This window comes from Mastomys coucha, unplaced genomic scaffold (assembly GCF_008632895.1).
Source record: "Mastomys coucha isolate ucsf_1 unplaced genomic scaffold, UCSF_Mcou_1 pScaffold5, whole genome shotgun sequence".
NCBI lineage: Eukaryota > Metazoa > Chordata > Mammalia > Rodentia > Muridae > Mastomys > Mastomys coucha.
The window spans coordinates 45298342-45312829 of NW_022196911.1; the positions used below are offsets into that span (position 1 = coordinate 45298342).

Genomic DNA, 14488 nt, shown 5'->3' on the forward strand with positions numbered 1-14488 from the left:
CTCTGAACCAGCTGACCTGCATTCTTAGTTCTGCTCAGTCTGCTAGGGGTCATAAAAAACTTTTTTATATCTTTCATACTTTTCAATTCCTAATGGTGAGAGAGAGACAGGTCCTAAGGACTTTTGACCTAAGCTTTATGGGGTGTCTACATTTTGCTCTACTAGTCCTTCCTAGTGATTCCTAGTGGTGAGAGATGCACGGGTCCTAAGGACTTTGCCCTAAGCGTTATGGTGGGCTTAGGCTGCTTCACTCTCTGAGATATGCCTTCTGTTCTGACACTTAGGCAGTGTCTGAGTGCCTCCAGTCCCGTTGGCTAAAGTATCTGGACAAGAGCTGTGAGGACCAGGAGCTGGACAGAGGGAGACCAGCTCTTAAGACACCGCTTTCAGCCAGTGCTAAGCGACCAAGTCAACCCTGCAGTCCAGCTCAACCCAGAAAGAGGTGCCAAATGGGTCTCATCCGGCTATCCCCATGCTCACTGACTCCTCAAGGCGGGTTGGTGAGCAGCTCCTAGAAGTCACGAGGTGGGACTCTCGTGGTGTATTCCAGTGGGTGGGCAAATGGGCAGCAGCCATCACTGCTAACAATCAAGAGTATGTGCTGCCTGGCAGAGGGGAGCAGAAGGCTATTAGCCTGGATGCCTACAGCTCCATTCCTGAGGAGACTGGAGTAGGAGCACCATGAGTTCAAGGCTGGCCATGGAAGTGTGGCCAAGGTAATCAGTGGGCCTGGGAGTTTTCTCCAGATTTCCATCTTAGTTAAGTTTCCAGAGAAACTTCGTTGAGCTCAGGATGCTGCATGTCTCTCAAAGGGCAAAGGAAATGGAAATTATAACTTCAAATAAGAATAGTCTAACAACTACAAGCCAAATAAGAAGTCTAGCTAGACTGTTCTGGAGGTGGTGTAGGGACCTGTAAGGGATGAAAATGAAAAGATCCCTCCCATGTCAGGCCAGATGATCATCTCAGTTGCTTTCTGTGAGATCATTGGATGAGAGCTTAATGTGCTTCTTTCCTTTTCCAGGAAATGGAATCCGAGCCCAGAGCAGCCTGCACACAGCCTGCATGTTCAGGGTGTGGACAGTGTTGAAGACAACTCTGAACACCAGGTCAGTGACCGTGGAGCCATGGTAGGATTGCATGCATGTCTACATTCACGTGAACACACATGTGCAGTGTTAGGGCTTTAAGCCAGGGCCTTGTGTGTGATAGTCATGAACGTCACTGCTAAGCTATGCTCCCAGCCCCATGGAATTTGTTTGTTCGGTTTTTGCTCTTAAAGACATGGCTTTGCCTCATTGCTTAGGCTGGCCTCAAACTTTTGGGCCCAGGCTATACCTTCTCTGGCTCGTGAGCACTAAGACTGCAGATATGAAACTTAGATATCTTATATTTCTTCACAGTTGGTGATAAGAGATTTATATACTAAAAAGTCCAACTTCTAACATGAAATTCATGTCTTTTCTGCTTAGAGCTACGTCCTGAGGCTAAGCATGGTGGCACATACTTTTAATCTCTGCACTTAGGATACATAGATGGATTTCTGTGCATTCAAAGCCAGTCTTGTTTACCTAGCAAGTTCCAGGGTACATAGTAGATACTGTTTCCTCTCATCCCCCCAAAAAGGCCAATTCTTGAGCCAGGTGGAATATACCCATAATTCCAGCCTTCAGGAGGCTGAGGCAGGAAGAGCTCAATTCAGAGCTATTCAAACATACAGCAAGACGTCATGGTCATCATCCCAGGCAGTTACCTCATAGCCAAGAGGACATCTTGAGACCTTGGAGTCAAACTAAGGCTGACAAGTAAGATTTGAGACAAGACTGTTTGATCCTGCAGAGTGGAGGAACTTTGTTAGCCTGGTCAGAATAGGAGTTGCCAGGGGCTTCGGTCCGTGAAAACGCACTGCTCACTTTATATGTGCTGATGCTGAGACCTAGCTGGCCCACTCAGCTGAGTGTAGCTTTTGCTTTGCACAGCTAAGGAAGCCGTAGGAATGAGGGTTCTTGCTTTCACCTCTTCTGCCTCTAAGAGGTGAAAGGCTTGCCCAGTTCAGCCTCAGACTGCATGCTGAGCAGCGCACAATGCCCAGAGACAAGAGTTAAATTTTTGGATGTTTCATGAAGTACCTAGTGACCCCAGTATGTATTGTATTGATTCAGAACTATGGTTGTAAATTACAGGCTTTACCATAGACCACATCCTAGACCAAACACTATAACCGAGTCACTGTCCAGTCTCACCAGTCTGCTGTTTTAGAGGAACTAAGACTTTTTGTTTTTTGAGACAGGGTTTCTGTTTAGCCCTGGCTGCCCTGGAACTCACTCTGTAGACCAGGCTGGCCTCAAACTCAGAAATCCACCTGCCTCTGCCTCCCAAGTGCTGGGATTAAAGACTGCAGCTTTAGGTGGGGTCTAGGCCCCTTCCTGCTCACATCTCCTCATGGGGACTGCTGGCCTGATCCAAAGCTTCCCAAGGGATGGCTCACTTAATGACAGGATGTCTTTTTTTTTTTTTTTCCTCTTTTGGTTTTGAGACAAGGTTTCTCTGTATTACCCTGGCTGTCTTGGAACTTACTCTGTAGACCAGGCTGGCCTCAAACTCAGAAATCCACCTGCCTCTGCCTCCCAAGTGCTGGAATCAAAGGGGTACGCCACCACCACCCGGCAGGATGTCTTCTTTATATGAAAAATGTGGTCATAGGATTTATCAGATCAGGGTAAGGCAGTGGCTCTTATAAATTTGATTAAACCCCACAACGACAGCATGTTCCTGGTCTGCAGGGAAAGCAGGAGGGTTAGTGCTGAGCGTCTTGCCAAGCTGAATGGAGCTCTTTTTCTGGTTACTTTCAGGACTCCACTGACTTGTTTGGGACAGAGCAAGGCAACAGCCCTGCCCTGAGTACTTCAAACCACAGCAAGGAGCTCTGTTTTCCTAGGTGGAAACTACCAAGTCCTGTCATGCAAGTTAATGCCCCATCTTCTAAATGGGCACGGTTTCTCCTGTCACCTGGGAACAGTCCACATGTGGATGAGAAGCCATCTAGTCCTCTGCAGAAGGGCACCAGGCTAGCTGACCTAGCACAAGTTGAGCAATGGACTCTTGGGACCAAGACTCCAAGAGAAGGCCACTTCAGCGGGGCCATTAGGCCGCCTCAAACCACTCACACCACCACCCCACACCTAGACAGGTCTGGCAGGAAGACCCCAGAGCAGCCAAGGGCCGCGGAGACTCCTCAAGCAGATGGTAGTAGGCCTTTGGCCCAAGGGACCCAGAGGGCTCCACCGTTGCAACTGTACCACCTCTTTACAACTGGGGAGGACTTTGATGATGACCTGTAGCCTTCACTTTGATCCATGTTTTATGATCCCTCAATGCTAGTCCTCCATGTCATGCTTTGGAACAAATAACCCAACAATAAACATGCTTGTCAAACACATTATTTCTCTTGCTACTACACTAGTAAGGATCACAGGCTGGTTAAAGTGCATATGCCACTTTATTACAGGTTACTTAAAAATCAAGTCAGAGGAAGCTACACAGGGGTTTTGTACTTTAAGCATTAACATTAGACACAAAAACTAAAGTGTGGCCATTAAAAAGGGAGACAGTATATGGTAAGATCCTTCACTTGGCTTCACATGAATTCTCCATCTCCCAGAAGCTCAGGCCTCAGTTGCCTGCCACTTTTCACTCACTATGGACAGCCCCCCCTTAACATAATGGCTTTACTTGTTGAAAATAACTATCAGTTGTACTAATCACTTTTAATAAAGAAAACACAGAAGGTTATCAGGTAGGAATTCTGTACTGCTGGTGCAATGCTGGCTGCAAGAGCAAGTGGGAGTGCAGTGCGCTCCACAGTTCCCTGGCAAAGGCCAAGCCTAGGGAAAGCAGAGGAAGCTCAGCCACAGGTGCCTGGTTCTATTCTCAGCCATCAGCATGTGCACACTCAGAACTCTTCACTCATGCACTTTCCTACTGCCTTAAAAGGCATCACACATTCCCACCTGAATATTCTACAAGAATGCCAAGACACTGGGCCTATAGAGAAAAGCCCTGCTGCTCTACGTGATGCAACTACAAGACAAAGGGGGTGGGTTGTGGGGCTTGGCCACAGCGCTATCACAATGGTGGAGGGTGCTTTGAATACTGGATCGTGTCCAGAGCAGCCCCGATGTCATAATTCTTGGTCTGTAGAAGCCTGGTGAGCCAACCACCTTCATCCGAGAAACCCATGGACAGCATCTGGGAGAGTGACTCAATCAGCCGGGGATCAGCCTCTGCCAACACAAGACAGAAAAGTAAGGAACAGTGCAGCAGTCAGAACAGAGCAGCTCCCGCCTGCCAGGGAGACCCCTCTGCTTAGGCCTCACAGGAACCCTCCAAGGGCAGCTAAAGGATCAAATAGCTTTGCAGACCTTCCAGTCTTGGTCACAACTACTCAGTTCTGCCACAGAGGCATAAAAAGCCAGAAGATATATAGACAAATAAGTGCACTTATTCTCCTATAAAATTTTATTGACAGATGTGATGGCTCAAGCCCACAATCCCAACACTCAAGAGCTGGAAGCAGGAACATCCTGGGCAACAATGAGACACCATCTCAAATAAGAACCCTTTATAGGTAATGAAGTGTAAATCTCTAACTGCCTCTGACTCCTCACCCTCTATTATTATTTGGCATATGTATCATGTTCCCATGTGGGTAAACATGTATGTATAAAGGTGTAGAGGCCCAGAACTCAAGTAAGGCTCTTCCTCTATTGCTCTCCACTTGATTGAGTTAGGGTCTCAGTGAACCCATAGCTTACCAATTCCACTTAGCCACTTGTAAAGGAAGTTTGTCTGCCTCCTAAGAGCTGGGACTATAGACAGCTGCCACTACTGCTCAGCTTTTAGCTTTTTATAAGGGTTCTAGGAACTCAAGTTCTGGGCCTCACTTGCAGTGCACTCACTTTATCCAAGGAGCCAGTTCTACAGCTCCCATAACCCTGCCTCTTGGGTTGTTTTGGTTTGGTTTTGTTTTGAATCCAAGCTGTGACTCCATCCCAGAGCCTTGCACATTTTAGCTAACAGTCTGTCACAGAGGTACAAAGGTCTATGTAGCCAGAGTGGCCTTGAACTCATGAAAGAGCACCTCCCCCAGACTCTCACCCATGCAACAGTTTGCTGCCCCTTTGCTCTTTGCAGAGAAAATACCCTTTGAAGCCCAAACACCAGATCTGGCCCAGACAGAAGCCATCCACCTGAACCCTGCTGCTCTGAGTATCTGGGCTGCCTCTTCTGCAGGGTATATACTTGGGACTGCCCATCCCCAGCCAGCACTTTACACACACTTCTGCCTGGCTTCTGCTGGGACCTTGGTTGTGGCACCTGCCATTAAGGTTTACAAGCCCTTGAGGAAATGGTGTGCAGAGTGAGTCCACATCATGGTGCATGGCCGCCCAAAGCCTTCCCTGTTACATCTGCCTTTTCAGAACCCCTGGGCACTGACATCTAGGAATTCCTAAAAATGAGATGAGGTTACTGTTGCTTGACGCAGACAGAAGTGTGAACCATGTTCTAGTTTTCTCTAATGTCAGCTGACAATGACAGCTGTCACTGCAGGCCATGTCGTGAAGGCAAGCCACCTGGAGTACACAAAGTAGTAAGGTACTACTACCTTAAAAAAAATCCCAAGCCAGGCTACCCTTTTTGTGTTGCCAAGACCAGAGAGGACAGGATTCTCTGAAAGCAAAGAAGGAAAATGAAACTTCTGGTGACCACATGCCTGGTGGGAGATGTGGGTATAGGGCAGCTTCCTTCAGCCCTGTGGGTCCTTCCTGTGAGGGGTCTAGAGAGCTTGGCCCTTCCGATTCTGGCATCTGTAGAGACTGGAGTTCACCTGTGGATGGGTCCACTTCTTTTGAAGACAAATGTGTCCAGTCATCATCTCCTCCTGAGCAGTTATCCGACTCCATCTGTTCCTAGAATACAACCTGCTGTGAGCATCAGGGGCTAAGTAACTGACAAGTCTAACCCCACTATCTGCTCCTGGCAAAGTGGGGCGAATTCCAGGCACTGGAGAGCTGCCTGCAAAATACAAGTCTTTCTCGTTTTCTTTTTCATGATGCCAGAGACTGAACCTGGGACCTCATGTATGTCAGCTGTGTGATGAGTTACAGCTCCAGAGCCAAGTAAAATGTTCTCTACAGAGTTCTACCAGAAGGCTCAGGGTGACTGAAGACACCACAAAGAGAGCAGGAAGGACAGGATCCCTCAGGCTGAGGCTAGCAGACGTACCTCTGGCTGGCCCATCGACTCCAAGGCTATCTTTTTCATTTGCTCTGTCAGAGACTGAGTAGGGCCCTCGCCAGCTCCTTCAGGTTTGCTGACTTCCGAAGAGCAGCTGCTTGGCTGAGTGTTATTCTTGTCTTCCGTGCCTGTGCTGGAACTTTCTGGGGTGGTGGGTGTCAGGCGGCTTCTCTTCCCTCCATGTTCCACATCAATGTCAACCTCAATGCCTAGTGAGGAGGAGGAGGAATCGAACTGTCAAGTCCAGAGGCCTTCCCTGCATCTATCTTGGTGATTTGGGCACTGTAGGCTGAGGAAGTGCTTTCAGATTCAGTCGCCAACAGAGCATACAGATTAGGACACGGGCAGCCAGCATAAGATGTAGCGGCTGGCCTCAACCCCAGAGCCGCATAGCTCTAGAGGTGACCAGATAACTATGTGACAACCCCCACAGGCCAGAAACAAACAGCTGACCTCCTCCTCCCAATCCCAGTCCTGGTAACACACCTATCACATTTCCCTTCCTCCAAACCATAAAGTCCCGTCCAGGAGAAACCTGGTTTCTCCCAACCCAAGAGCAAAGGAGGTTGCAGAGGCCAGGCCAGTACTATACATGGGTAGAATGCCTAGCCATGATTGCTAGAGGCCACAACACACAAAGCCTCATGATGTGACAATTATACATCTGAACTCCAAGGTTCAGCTGAGAATGTGGCCCTGAGGCCGAGAACACCCAGCCAGTGTAGCAGCCTGCCCATGTTTGTGGCGAGGGCAGGTTTACTTGTGCTGCCTTTCTAATAAATGGACCAAAGGACAGCACCTCACAGCTTCAACAGTTCCTTCCCACCACACACCAACCCACCCCAAGTCCCACTGTGGGCCTTTCAACCCCCACAGCTCTGGCCCCCTGGTTCAAGTTTACATTTGTTTATTTCCTACCTTGTTTATTTACCTCCCTTCCCCTGTCCTTTTAAGAGACCACTTTTGGCTTAAAAACAAACAAACAAAAAACAGTCTTTACACTACTAACACTATGCAAATGTTGCTTGCATTGGGCGTGCATGTCTTCTCTCTACTGTCAGGGTGTATCTCCCTTCTGTGTTTTAACTTCCTGATTCTTCTCCAGAGTCTTTCATTTTCTGTTGCTCATGGCTATCAGGTGCCCATCAGGTCTGGCTTTTCCTTGGAGAGCACACTCAGTGGTCAGGCCCTTCCCGACGCATATGGGATTTGGCCCTGCCATTTTCTAGCAAAGGTTCCTGGATCCTCACAGGTGGAGTCCCCAGAGGGCTGACCCTTTGAGATGGTCATCTATGGCTTCTGATCCTAAAGACTAGCAAGACACTCCATTGGCAGGACCAGGACCGCTGTCAGCTTCACATATATAGAGCGTCCAGAGGCATGCACCAAGAAAACACAGCTGCCAGGAGCTGGTGTTCTTTGTTAGGGCATTTGGCCTCCCCTCATCGAGGATTCTTCAGCTGTTGCGGGCCGTGAGGCTGAAATGCTGGGCCACTTGTTCCTTTGCTCGTTTCTGATGCCCACTTCCAGGTTGGTGCCTTAGCTTATGTAGCAAAAGGGTCAGGAGCTTCAAGTACCCAACATGAAAACCACCATCTGGCTGTGTGGGGCCCTGGTTCTCTCAAAGAGCTTCTTCCTCCAGTGCTAAGGCCACGTGGTCTGACCGAACTCGCGTGTCTGTACTTGGTTTTGATGCTGGTAATTGAACTCATGGTTTTAACACTCTATGACAGAGCTACAGCACATCTTATCCTCCGCTGTTCAACTTAACTGCAAGGCCAGGATGTCCCTGTTGCCTCAAGGCTGCCTGCAGCATGAACAGAAAAGGCCTTGCATGCAGCAAGCGGTAGTCATGACTGGTACAAGATGAAGCAGAGACTGGTAGGGCTTGGACACCCTTCATCAGCATTCCTTTGGATACTGACACAGCCTTAGCACAGGCTCCTGTGGCCACCTACTAACCCTGCAAACATAGTAACCAGATGTGGGCAAGCACCTTCTAAACCACACCAGTGTATCCAATAGCCAGTGCCTAGGATCACAGTATCGAGAGATGACACCGGGCTCCCCACCTCAGCAGACCTCCACCGTCCTTTGCGTGAAGCCAGGCATGACCCAAAGCACTTGCCCCTAGCACCTTCTCCCTGTCTCAGAAATGTTTGGGGTTCTCAAATGAGGAAGAAAAGAAATCCCAGCACTTGGTAGACCACGGAAGGAAGAATTACACAAGTTCAAGGTCAGCCTAAGCTAAAGTGAAGCCTTGTCTAAAGACAAAAAGAACAAATCTACTGACTGCTTTCAAGTCTAAACAAATACAACTCACTTGGCTCAGGAAAAGCAGGCTGCTGTTACCCCAAAGCTGTGATAAGGTAGCCCATCTGCCAATCTATCTCCCTCCCTACTAGTTGATTCTGCTTTGTGAAGAAAGCTCAAAAATCAGCCAGGAGCACAACCTTCAGGCGCCCATTCCAGCCCACAGCAAAGGCTAATTTTACATAACAAAACCCTGCTTGGAGTCAAGCACACATATCTGCCCGGGCCTCTGCAGCATGCCAGGGAAGGCTGCCAAAGTCTATTTGCACTTTGAGTCACTGTGGTGGTTTGAATAAAATTGGTTCCATAGGCCCATAGGGAGAACTATTAGGAGGTGTGGCTTTGTTAGAGGAGGTGTGTCACTAGGGTGGGCTTTGAGGGCTCAGAATCTGAAGCCAGTTCATACCCTGCTGCCTGCCCATCGAGATGTAGACTTCTCAGCTCCCTCTCTCCAGTGTCATGTCTGCCTTGTGTTGCCATGCTTTCTGTCATAGCAATAACAGATTAAACCTCTGAAAGTCAGCCCCAGTGAAATGTCTTTATAAGAGTTTCTGAGGTCATGGTGTCTCTTCACAGTCACCAAGCCACTAGGGTGTCTCACAGGATGGCAAGGAAACTCACTTACCTAGAGGGCTGAGGGCAGCTGCCACGCTCTCCCCCACATTCTTCAGGAAATTGACACTGGGATCCTCTGGTGGTGGAGCAGAAGCTGTTGATTTTTACAAGGAGAAAGATGACCTCTAATTCTGTGGCTCTGCCACCTATCACAGACCCAGCACACAGGTGCCAAGGTGCCTGTCATGCCTGATCATACTTGGTGTTTCCTCTTCTTCCCTCTCCTCTTCCTCCTCCCCTAGTGGGTCACACGTTGGGCCTCTCTGGCTTCTGTACCAGAGGCTCAATATAGCTAATGTATAAATATTGACCCTGTCCTAGATGTGCTGTTTACTCAAAATCCACATAGCTGCGCTGGTATATGTCTATAATTCAAGCCTCAAGAAGCTGAGGCAGGAGAATCTCAAGGTTTTTTTTGTTTTTTGTTTTGGTTTTTGGAGACAGAGTTTCTGTGTAGCCGTGGCTATCCTGGAACTCATTCCGTAGACCAGGCTGGCCTCGAACTCAGAAATCCGCCTGTCTCTGCCTCCCAAGTGCTGGGATTAAAGGTGTGCGCCACCATTGCCCGGCTGAGAATCTCAAGTTTAAAGCCATCTTGGGCTACACGGTGAGTTCTAAGTTCTTGAGAGACTCAAGAGGAAAAAATAAATAATCAAAAGGCAGAATCCCCAAATCTAGAATGTGGGCCCACTTGTGGGATCTTTGCTTTCAGGTTTTTGAAGACAGGATCTTATGCCAAGGTTGGCCCTGAATTCCTGGTCCTCCAGCCTCCCACATCCTGAGGCCTGAGATTATAGTGTATATGCTGCCACACCTGGCTTTGTGACCATGGGGTTTTTTTTTGTTGTTGTTTAAAGATTTGAGCAACTATAGCCCTGATATTCCCAAGTTAACCCAAAACAAAAGAAAATACATTCTAGAAATCCAGCCACCTACCCATACCTCAGAAGGGCAGGCTGGCAGGGGAGGGTGTGCCATTTAGGAAAATTAGTGGACTTGGGCACACAGCCACCGGTTTACTCACTTGTAAAACAGAAACGCTTTGTCTCTGCGGGGTTAAGAGGACTTGATACCATGGATGAGGACACAACAAAGGAACCCTTATGTGTTATGTGCAAGGCCCTAGGTTCAACCTCCATACCTCCAAAAGACAAAAAAAATTAAAGGGATGTGTAATGTACAACTTATTGTGGGTACTTCTGGAGTTTAGGCTATGTGGATGGCTTGGCCAAAGGCCTAAGTGAACTAGCTGGCTACTTAAGATACCCAAAAGTCAGTTCAAATACCAGCCTTACCCGACTCAGTTGTGGGGCAAGGGCGGCCATCTCCTGCTCGGGGAGGACGTGGGCTCCAGTTCCCCGGTGGGCCCATCTCCCAGCCAGGCCAGCCAAAGTGTCCATGTTTCAGCTTCCGAAGCCAGCGGCTATGAGAGAAGCTCTGGGTAGGAGAAAGCAAGACAGGACAGTGAGGGGCCAGTATTTCCAATTCCCACCACCCTGCATGCCCCCAACCCCACCCTCCCCAACCCCAGACTGCAGAGAACCAGCTCACATCAGAGAGGTGGCCAAAGGGGTTGGGAAAGATGAGCTTGCTGTGCTCCCTGTGCAGGCCCTTCCCCTCGCAGACGCTGCACAGGTCGTAGTCTGGGCACACACTGCACTTATAGCGAGTTCCCACCACAGGCCCATTGCAACCATCACAAATCACATTGGGGTGCACCATGTTTCGGGATGCCTCCTGAGCACATGGTGGGCGATGTTCCCGCCGGCACTCCTTCTTCTCTGCAGGGAAAGTCAAAGAGTCCATCCAGAATTTAGTTGCTAGGGACAACTGCTTAGAAGGCCAGGAGGTACCAGGCCCTGCTCTGTTAAACACTCATGGCCCAGGCAGCAGGACCTCTGTACCTCTGCCGACTCCCAGCCCCCCTACACCCACCCCAAGGCATCTGAACTCATCTCTGTCCTAGACAACTCAAACTCCTGACCCTTAGAGGAAAGCCCCATAGGAAGTACCTAGATTCAGTCTTTACCTTTAATGTAGATGCGGAAGATGTCATCTTTCACATAGGACATAGCCATTGTCAGCTCCTCGTCACTCGAAAAGGCAACCAAGTCCCCATCCTCATCTAGATTGTTTAAGAAATAACAGATCAGTGCCAGGGACACAGCTCAGTGGTGGAGCATGCAAAAGGCTTAGGTTCTATCCCCAGAACTAGAAGCTAAAAAGGCAGCAGAGGCACCCAGCATCTGATGGGTCTCACTGCTTCAGTGTATAGCTCACACCAGAAAACATCAGCCCAATGGTAAAGAAACATCTGCAAAGGCTCCCGACTCAACCTGGGTGCCAGGGCAAACGGCAAGATGGCCATTCATTCTGATATGGGATAAATATAGACTCCAACCTAGGTCCCAGATGAGTTACATGCAGGAGGCAGAACATATGTCATATGTATAAGGGTCCAGTCTCCTGCCACTAACCACTAGGCCGCCTGTGCCCTTAGGCCATGCCTAACCAGGCCAGGGTCCAATACCTGGGAGATCCCACCCTAGTCCTGAATGATGGCCCAGCCCTTCAGAGGCCTCAGGCTTCAGAAGGAAAAGAGGTAAGTCCCCTACCTTCAACTACACAGCTAGAAATCACCGTGCACAGGATACCACCTGGCCGGACACTTAGAGCAGGGCAGCCTACAACTTGTGGATGAGCCTCTTTAGTGCCAGGATTACAAACATATGCAATCAGGCTTCCAGGCATTTTTTTTTAAATATTTACTTTTATATATGTATGTACACACACACACACACTTATGTGTATGCGTGTGCCACAAAGGCCAGAATAGGGTGTTGGGTTTCCAGGAGCTGCAGTTGTGATAAATGCTAGGGACAGAACTTGGGGGTCCTCTAGAAGAGCAGCTAAGACTTTAACCATTGAGCCATTTCTCAAACCCATCTGGCTTCACTTTTGTTAGCACATAGGTACTGGGATCACAGCCATATGTTTATATGTCAGTACAAATAGTCTTCAACCTCCCCATACAGGCCAAAGCACACATGTGCAGGCTAGACTGAGCCTTTGGGCAACCACTTAGCAATAGCTACCATAAGAGAGATGACAGAGATGGCCTCAAAGATACCAACAGCCCAGGGTCCACCAACTACAGACCAGATACATTTTTTTTAAAGATTATTTATTAGGGGGCTGGGGAGATGGCTCAGCGGTTAAGAACACTGACTGCTCTTCCGAAGGTCCTGAGTTCAAATCCCAGCAACCACATGGTGGCTCACAACCATCTGTAATGAGATCTGACGCCCTCTTCTAGTGTGTCTGAGGACAGCTGCAGTGTACTTACATATAATAAAAATACATTAAAAAATTTAAAAAATTTTTATTTATTATTATAAATGAGTATACTGTAGCTGTCTTCAGACGCACCAGAAGAGGGCGTCAGATCTCATTACTGGTGCTTGTGAGCCACCATGTGGTTGCAAGGATTTGAACTCATGACCTTCAGAAGAGCAGTTGGTGCTCTTACCTGCTGAGCCATCTCACCAGCCCCAGACCTGATAAATTAAACATGACATATCCAAATAAACCATTCTTCATACACAAAAAGAAAAAGAGTGCCACGCAGGCTTACAGCACAGAAACAGAGTGCTTGCCTACCATATGCAAAGCTGTGGTTCAATTCCCAGTACCAGAGGCGGGGGAAATGTACTGGTGAGAGCTACAATACAAATGGGCCTTGGACATATTAATAAGTGAATGAACAAAACAGAGAAACCCTGTCTTGAAATAAACAACCAAAAAAAATAAAAGCCATTTTAAGGCTGAATTTATATAAAATGTTCTAATTCCTAATAGTAAAATGAATACTAAAGTAGACCAGCCATTGCCTGGGAATGGAAAGAATACAAGATGACAAACAGAAAAAAATTATATATAATTATTTATTATATAAAAATTATGTATGGCCATCCAAGCCATACAGAAGGACTTGTCTCTGCTAATCCGAAAGAATAACCGTAAGACACTTTTACTGGGTGAATTGCACAGGATCTGGGTTATAATGCAGCTACACTGAAATTTTTCTGTCCAGGAGTAACCCCAGTGATTCCTGCACTGGAAAAGTTAGACAAGAGGATTGAAGTGAGTGAGGCCAACCTAAACCCCTCGTGAATTCAAGGCCAACCAGCCTACGTGGCTTTATCTCAGAGACTGACCAACCAACCTGGCCTACCCACAGTCCTCCATAAAGAGATCTCAAAACCGTTCCCTCCCACAGGGCGGGCCTTAGCCACTTGTCTCTTGTCAACAACCTCTAGCTCCACCCCATGCGGCTACTCCAACGCAAGAGACAGAGCTAGTTCCGGGGTCCCCTACCTCCCTTCCCACGGGCTGCCCCACCCCGCCCCCGCTGCTTATTTATCCGCGTCACTCCTCTCCACCCCTCCTCCATGTCTGCCTGGCCCCAGGTCTTCCGGGCCTTTAACTGAACCCTCCACCAGGCGTTACGGGGAGCAAGCGAACCGCTGGATGTTCGCTGTAACCCGAGCGAACGGCCGCCTCACCGCCCTGTCCCCGCGGGGACCCAGAGGACGCGCCGCAGCGACCTCTCCCAGACCTGCGACCCCGTGGCGGGGGAGGTTGGCTTCCCCGCCCCAGGCCCTCACCGCGGTAGTGCGCCTGGAAGCCGCCAGGCCGCAGCGTGGGGAACAGCGCAGCCACTCGGCTCAGCAGCCTCTCGCAGGGCCCCGGGCCGGCCGCGGCCTGGGCTTCGGCCTCCGGCTCCGGGCTGAAGCAGAAGCTGAAGCGGCGGATCTCGCGGGTCGTCTCCTCCTTGCCCAGAAGATAGGCCTTCACCGTGAGCGACGCCATGACCGTGGACTAGGTGCGGACGAAACAGCTGGGCAGCGGCGGCGGCGCCGAGAGCCCAGCTTTTATAGGAAACGGGGGAGCCCCGCCTAGAGAGGGCGGAGCCTCGATGAACTCCGCCCCTCACCGCAGGCTGGGCGGCAGCTCGAGCCCCCTGGATGAGACCCCCTGACAGGTCTGGGGGCTAAGTGCCCCCACTGCCTACTCTTTTCTTACCCACCGAATACATAGGTGACCCCAAGAGACCAGCCTCAGCCTCAACTCGTTAGGAAAAGGATCGGTAAGTATCCGAGCCTAGGTGCCTGCCTCCCAGGCTTGGGCCTGCCTATGACTCAGCAGTGTAGTCCCCTAGCTAAGGGGGATGTACAGCACAGAAGCTAGGACGACACAGATG

At 49.3% G+C, this 14488-nt stretch overlaps 2 protein-coding genes across 3 annotated transcripts in view; one reads left to right on the forward strand and one right to left on the reverse strand.

The window, feature by feature from the left end:
• Mrnip (MRN complex interacting protein) overlaps window positions 1-3435 on the forward strand; it is a 32223-nt gene extending 28788 nt beyond the window's left edge. Inside the window, exons 5-7 of the mRNA XM_031351289.1 lie at window positions 285-442; window positions 1025-1109; window positions 2853-3435. Of these exons, the coding sequence (XP_031207149.1) occupies window positions 285-442; window positions 1025-1109; window positions 2853-3341 (732 nt within the window). The 3' untranslated portion in view covers window positions 3342-3435. The remainder of the gene's footprint in view (window positions 1-284; window positions 443-1024; window positions 1110-2852) is intronic.
• Sqstm1 (sequestosome 1) lies at window positions 3425-14163 on the reverse strand. Of its 2 annotated transcripts, none has more exons than XM_031351288.1 (8): window positions 13893-14163; window positions 11255-11350; window positions 10777-11006; window positions 10521-10662; window positions 9236-9319; window positions 6286-6506; window positions 5888-5969; window positions 3425-4283 (listed from the first exon to the last, which is right to left on the reverse strand). In XM_031351288.1, the coding sequence occupies exons 1-8, from the start codon at window positions 14095-14097 to the stop codon at window positions 4126-4128; spliced, it is 1218 nt and encodes a 405-aa protein (XP_031207148.1). In that variant the 5' UTR covers window positions 14098-14163; the 3' UTR covers window positions 3425-4125. The 2 variants fall into 2 exon arrangements, with proteins under 2 accessions (XP_031207148.1, XP_031207147.1); XM_031351287.1 differs by having other exon boundaries at window positions 3481-4283; window positions 5774-5969; window positions 13893-14158.
• Window positions 14164-14488: the final 325 nt, after the last annotated feature.

Excerpts from the sequence above, each read along its gene's own strand:
- Sqstm1 (XM_031351287.1), bottom strand. The coding sequence starts at position 14,097 with ATGGCGTCGCTCACGGTGAAGGCCTATCTTCTGGGCAAGGAGGAGACG. Across the intron at positions 5,970-6,285 it reads AGTCGATGGGCCAGCCAGAG|GAACAGATGGAGTCGGATAA; the intron begins GTACGTCTGCTA and ends GTTGTATTCTAG. Across the intron at positions 4,284-5,773 it reads ATACCCACATCTCCCACCAG|AGGCTGATCCCCGGCTGATT; the intron begins GCATGTGGTCAC and ends TTGTGTTGGCAG.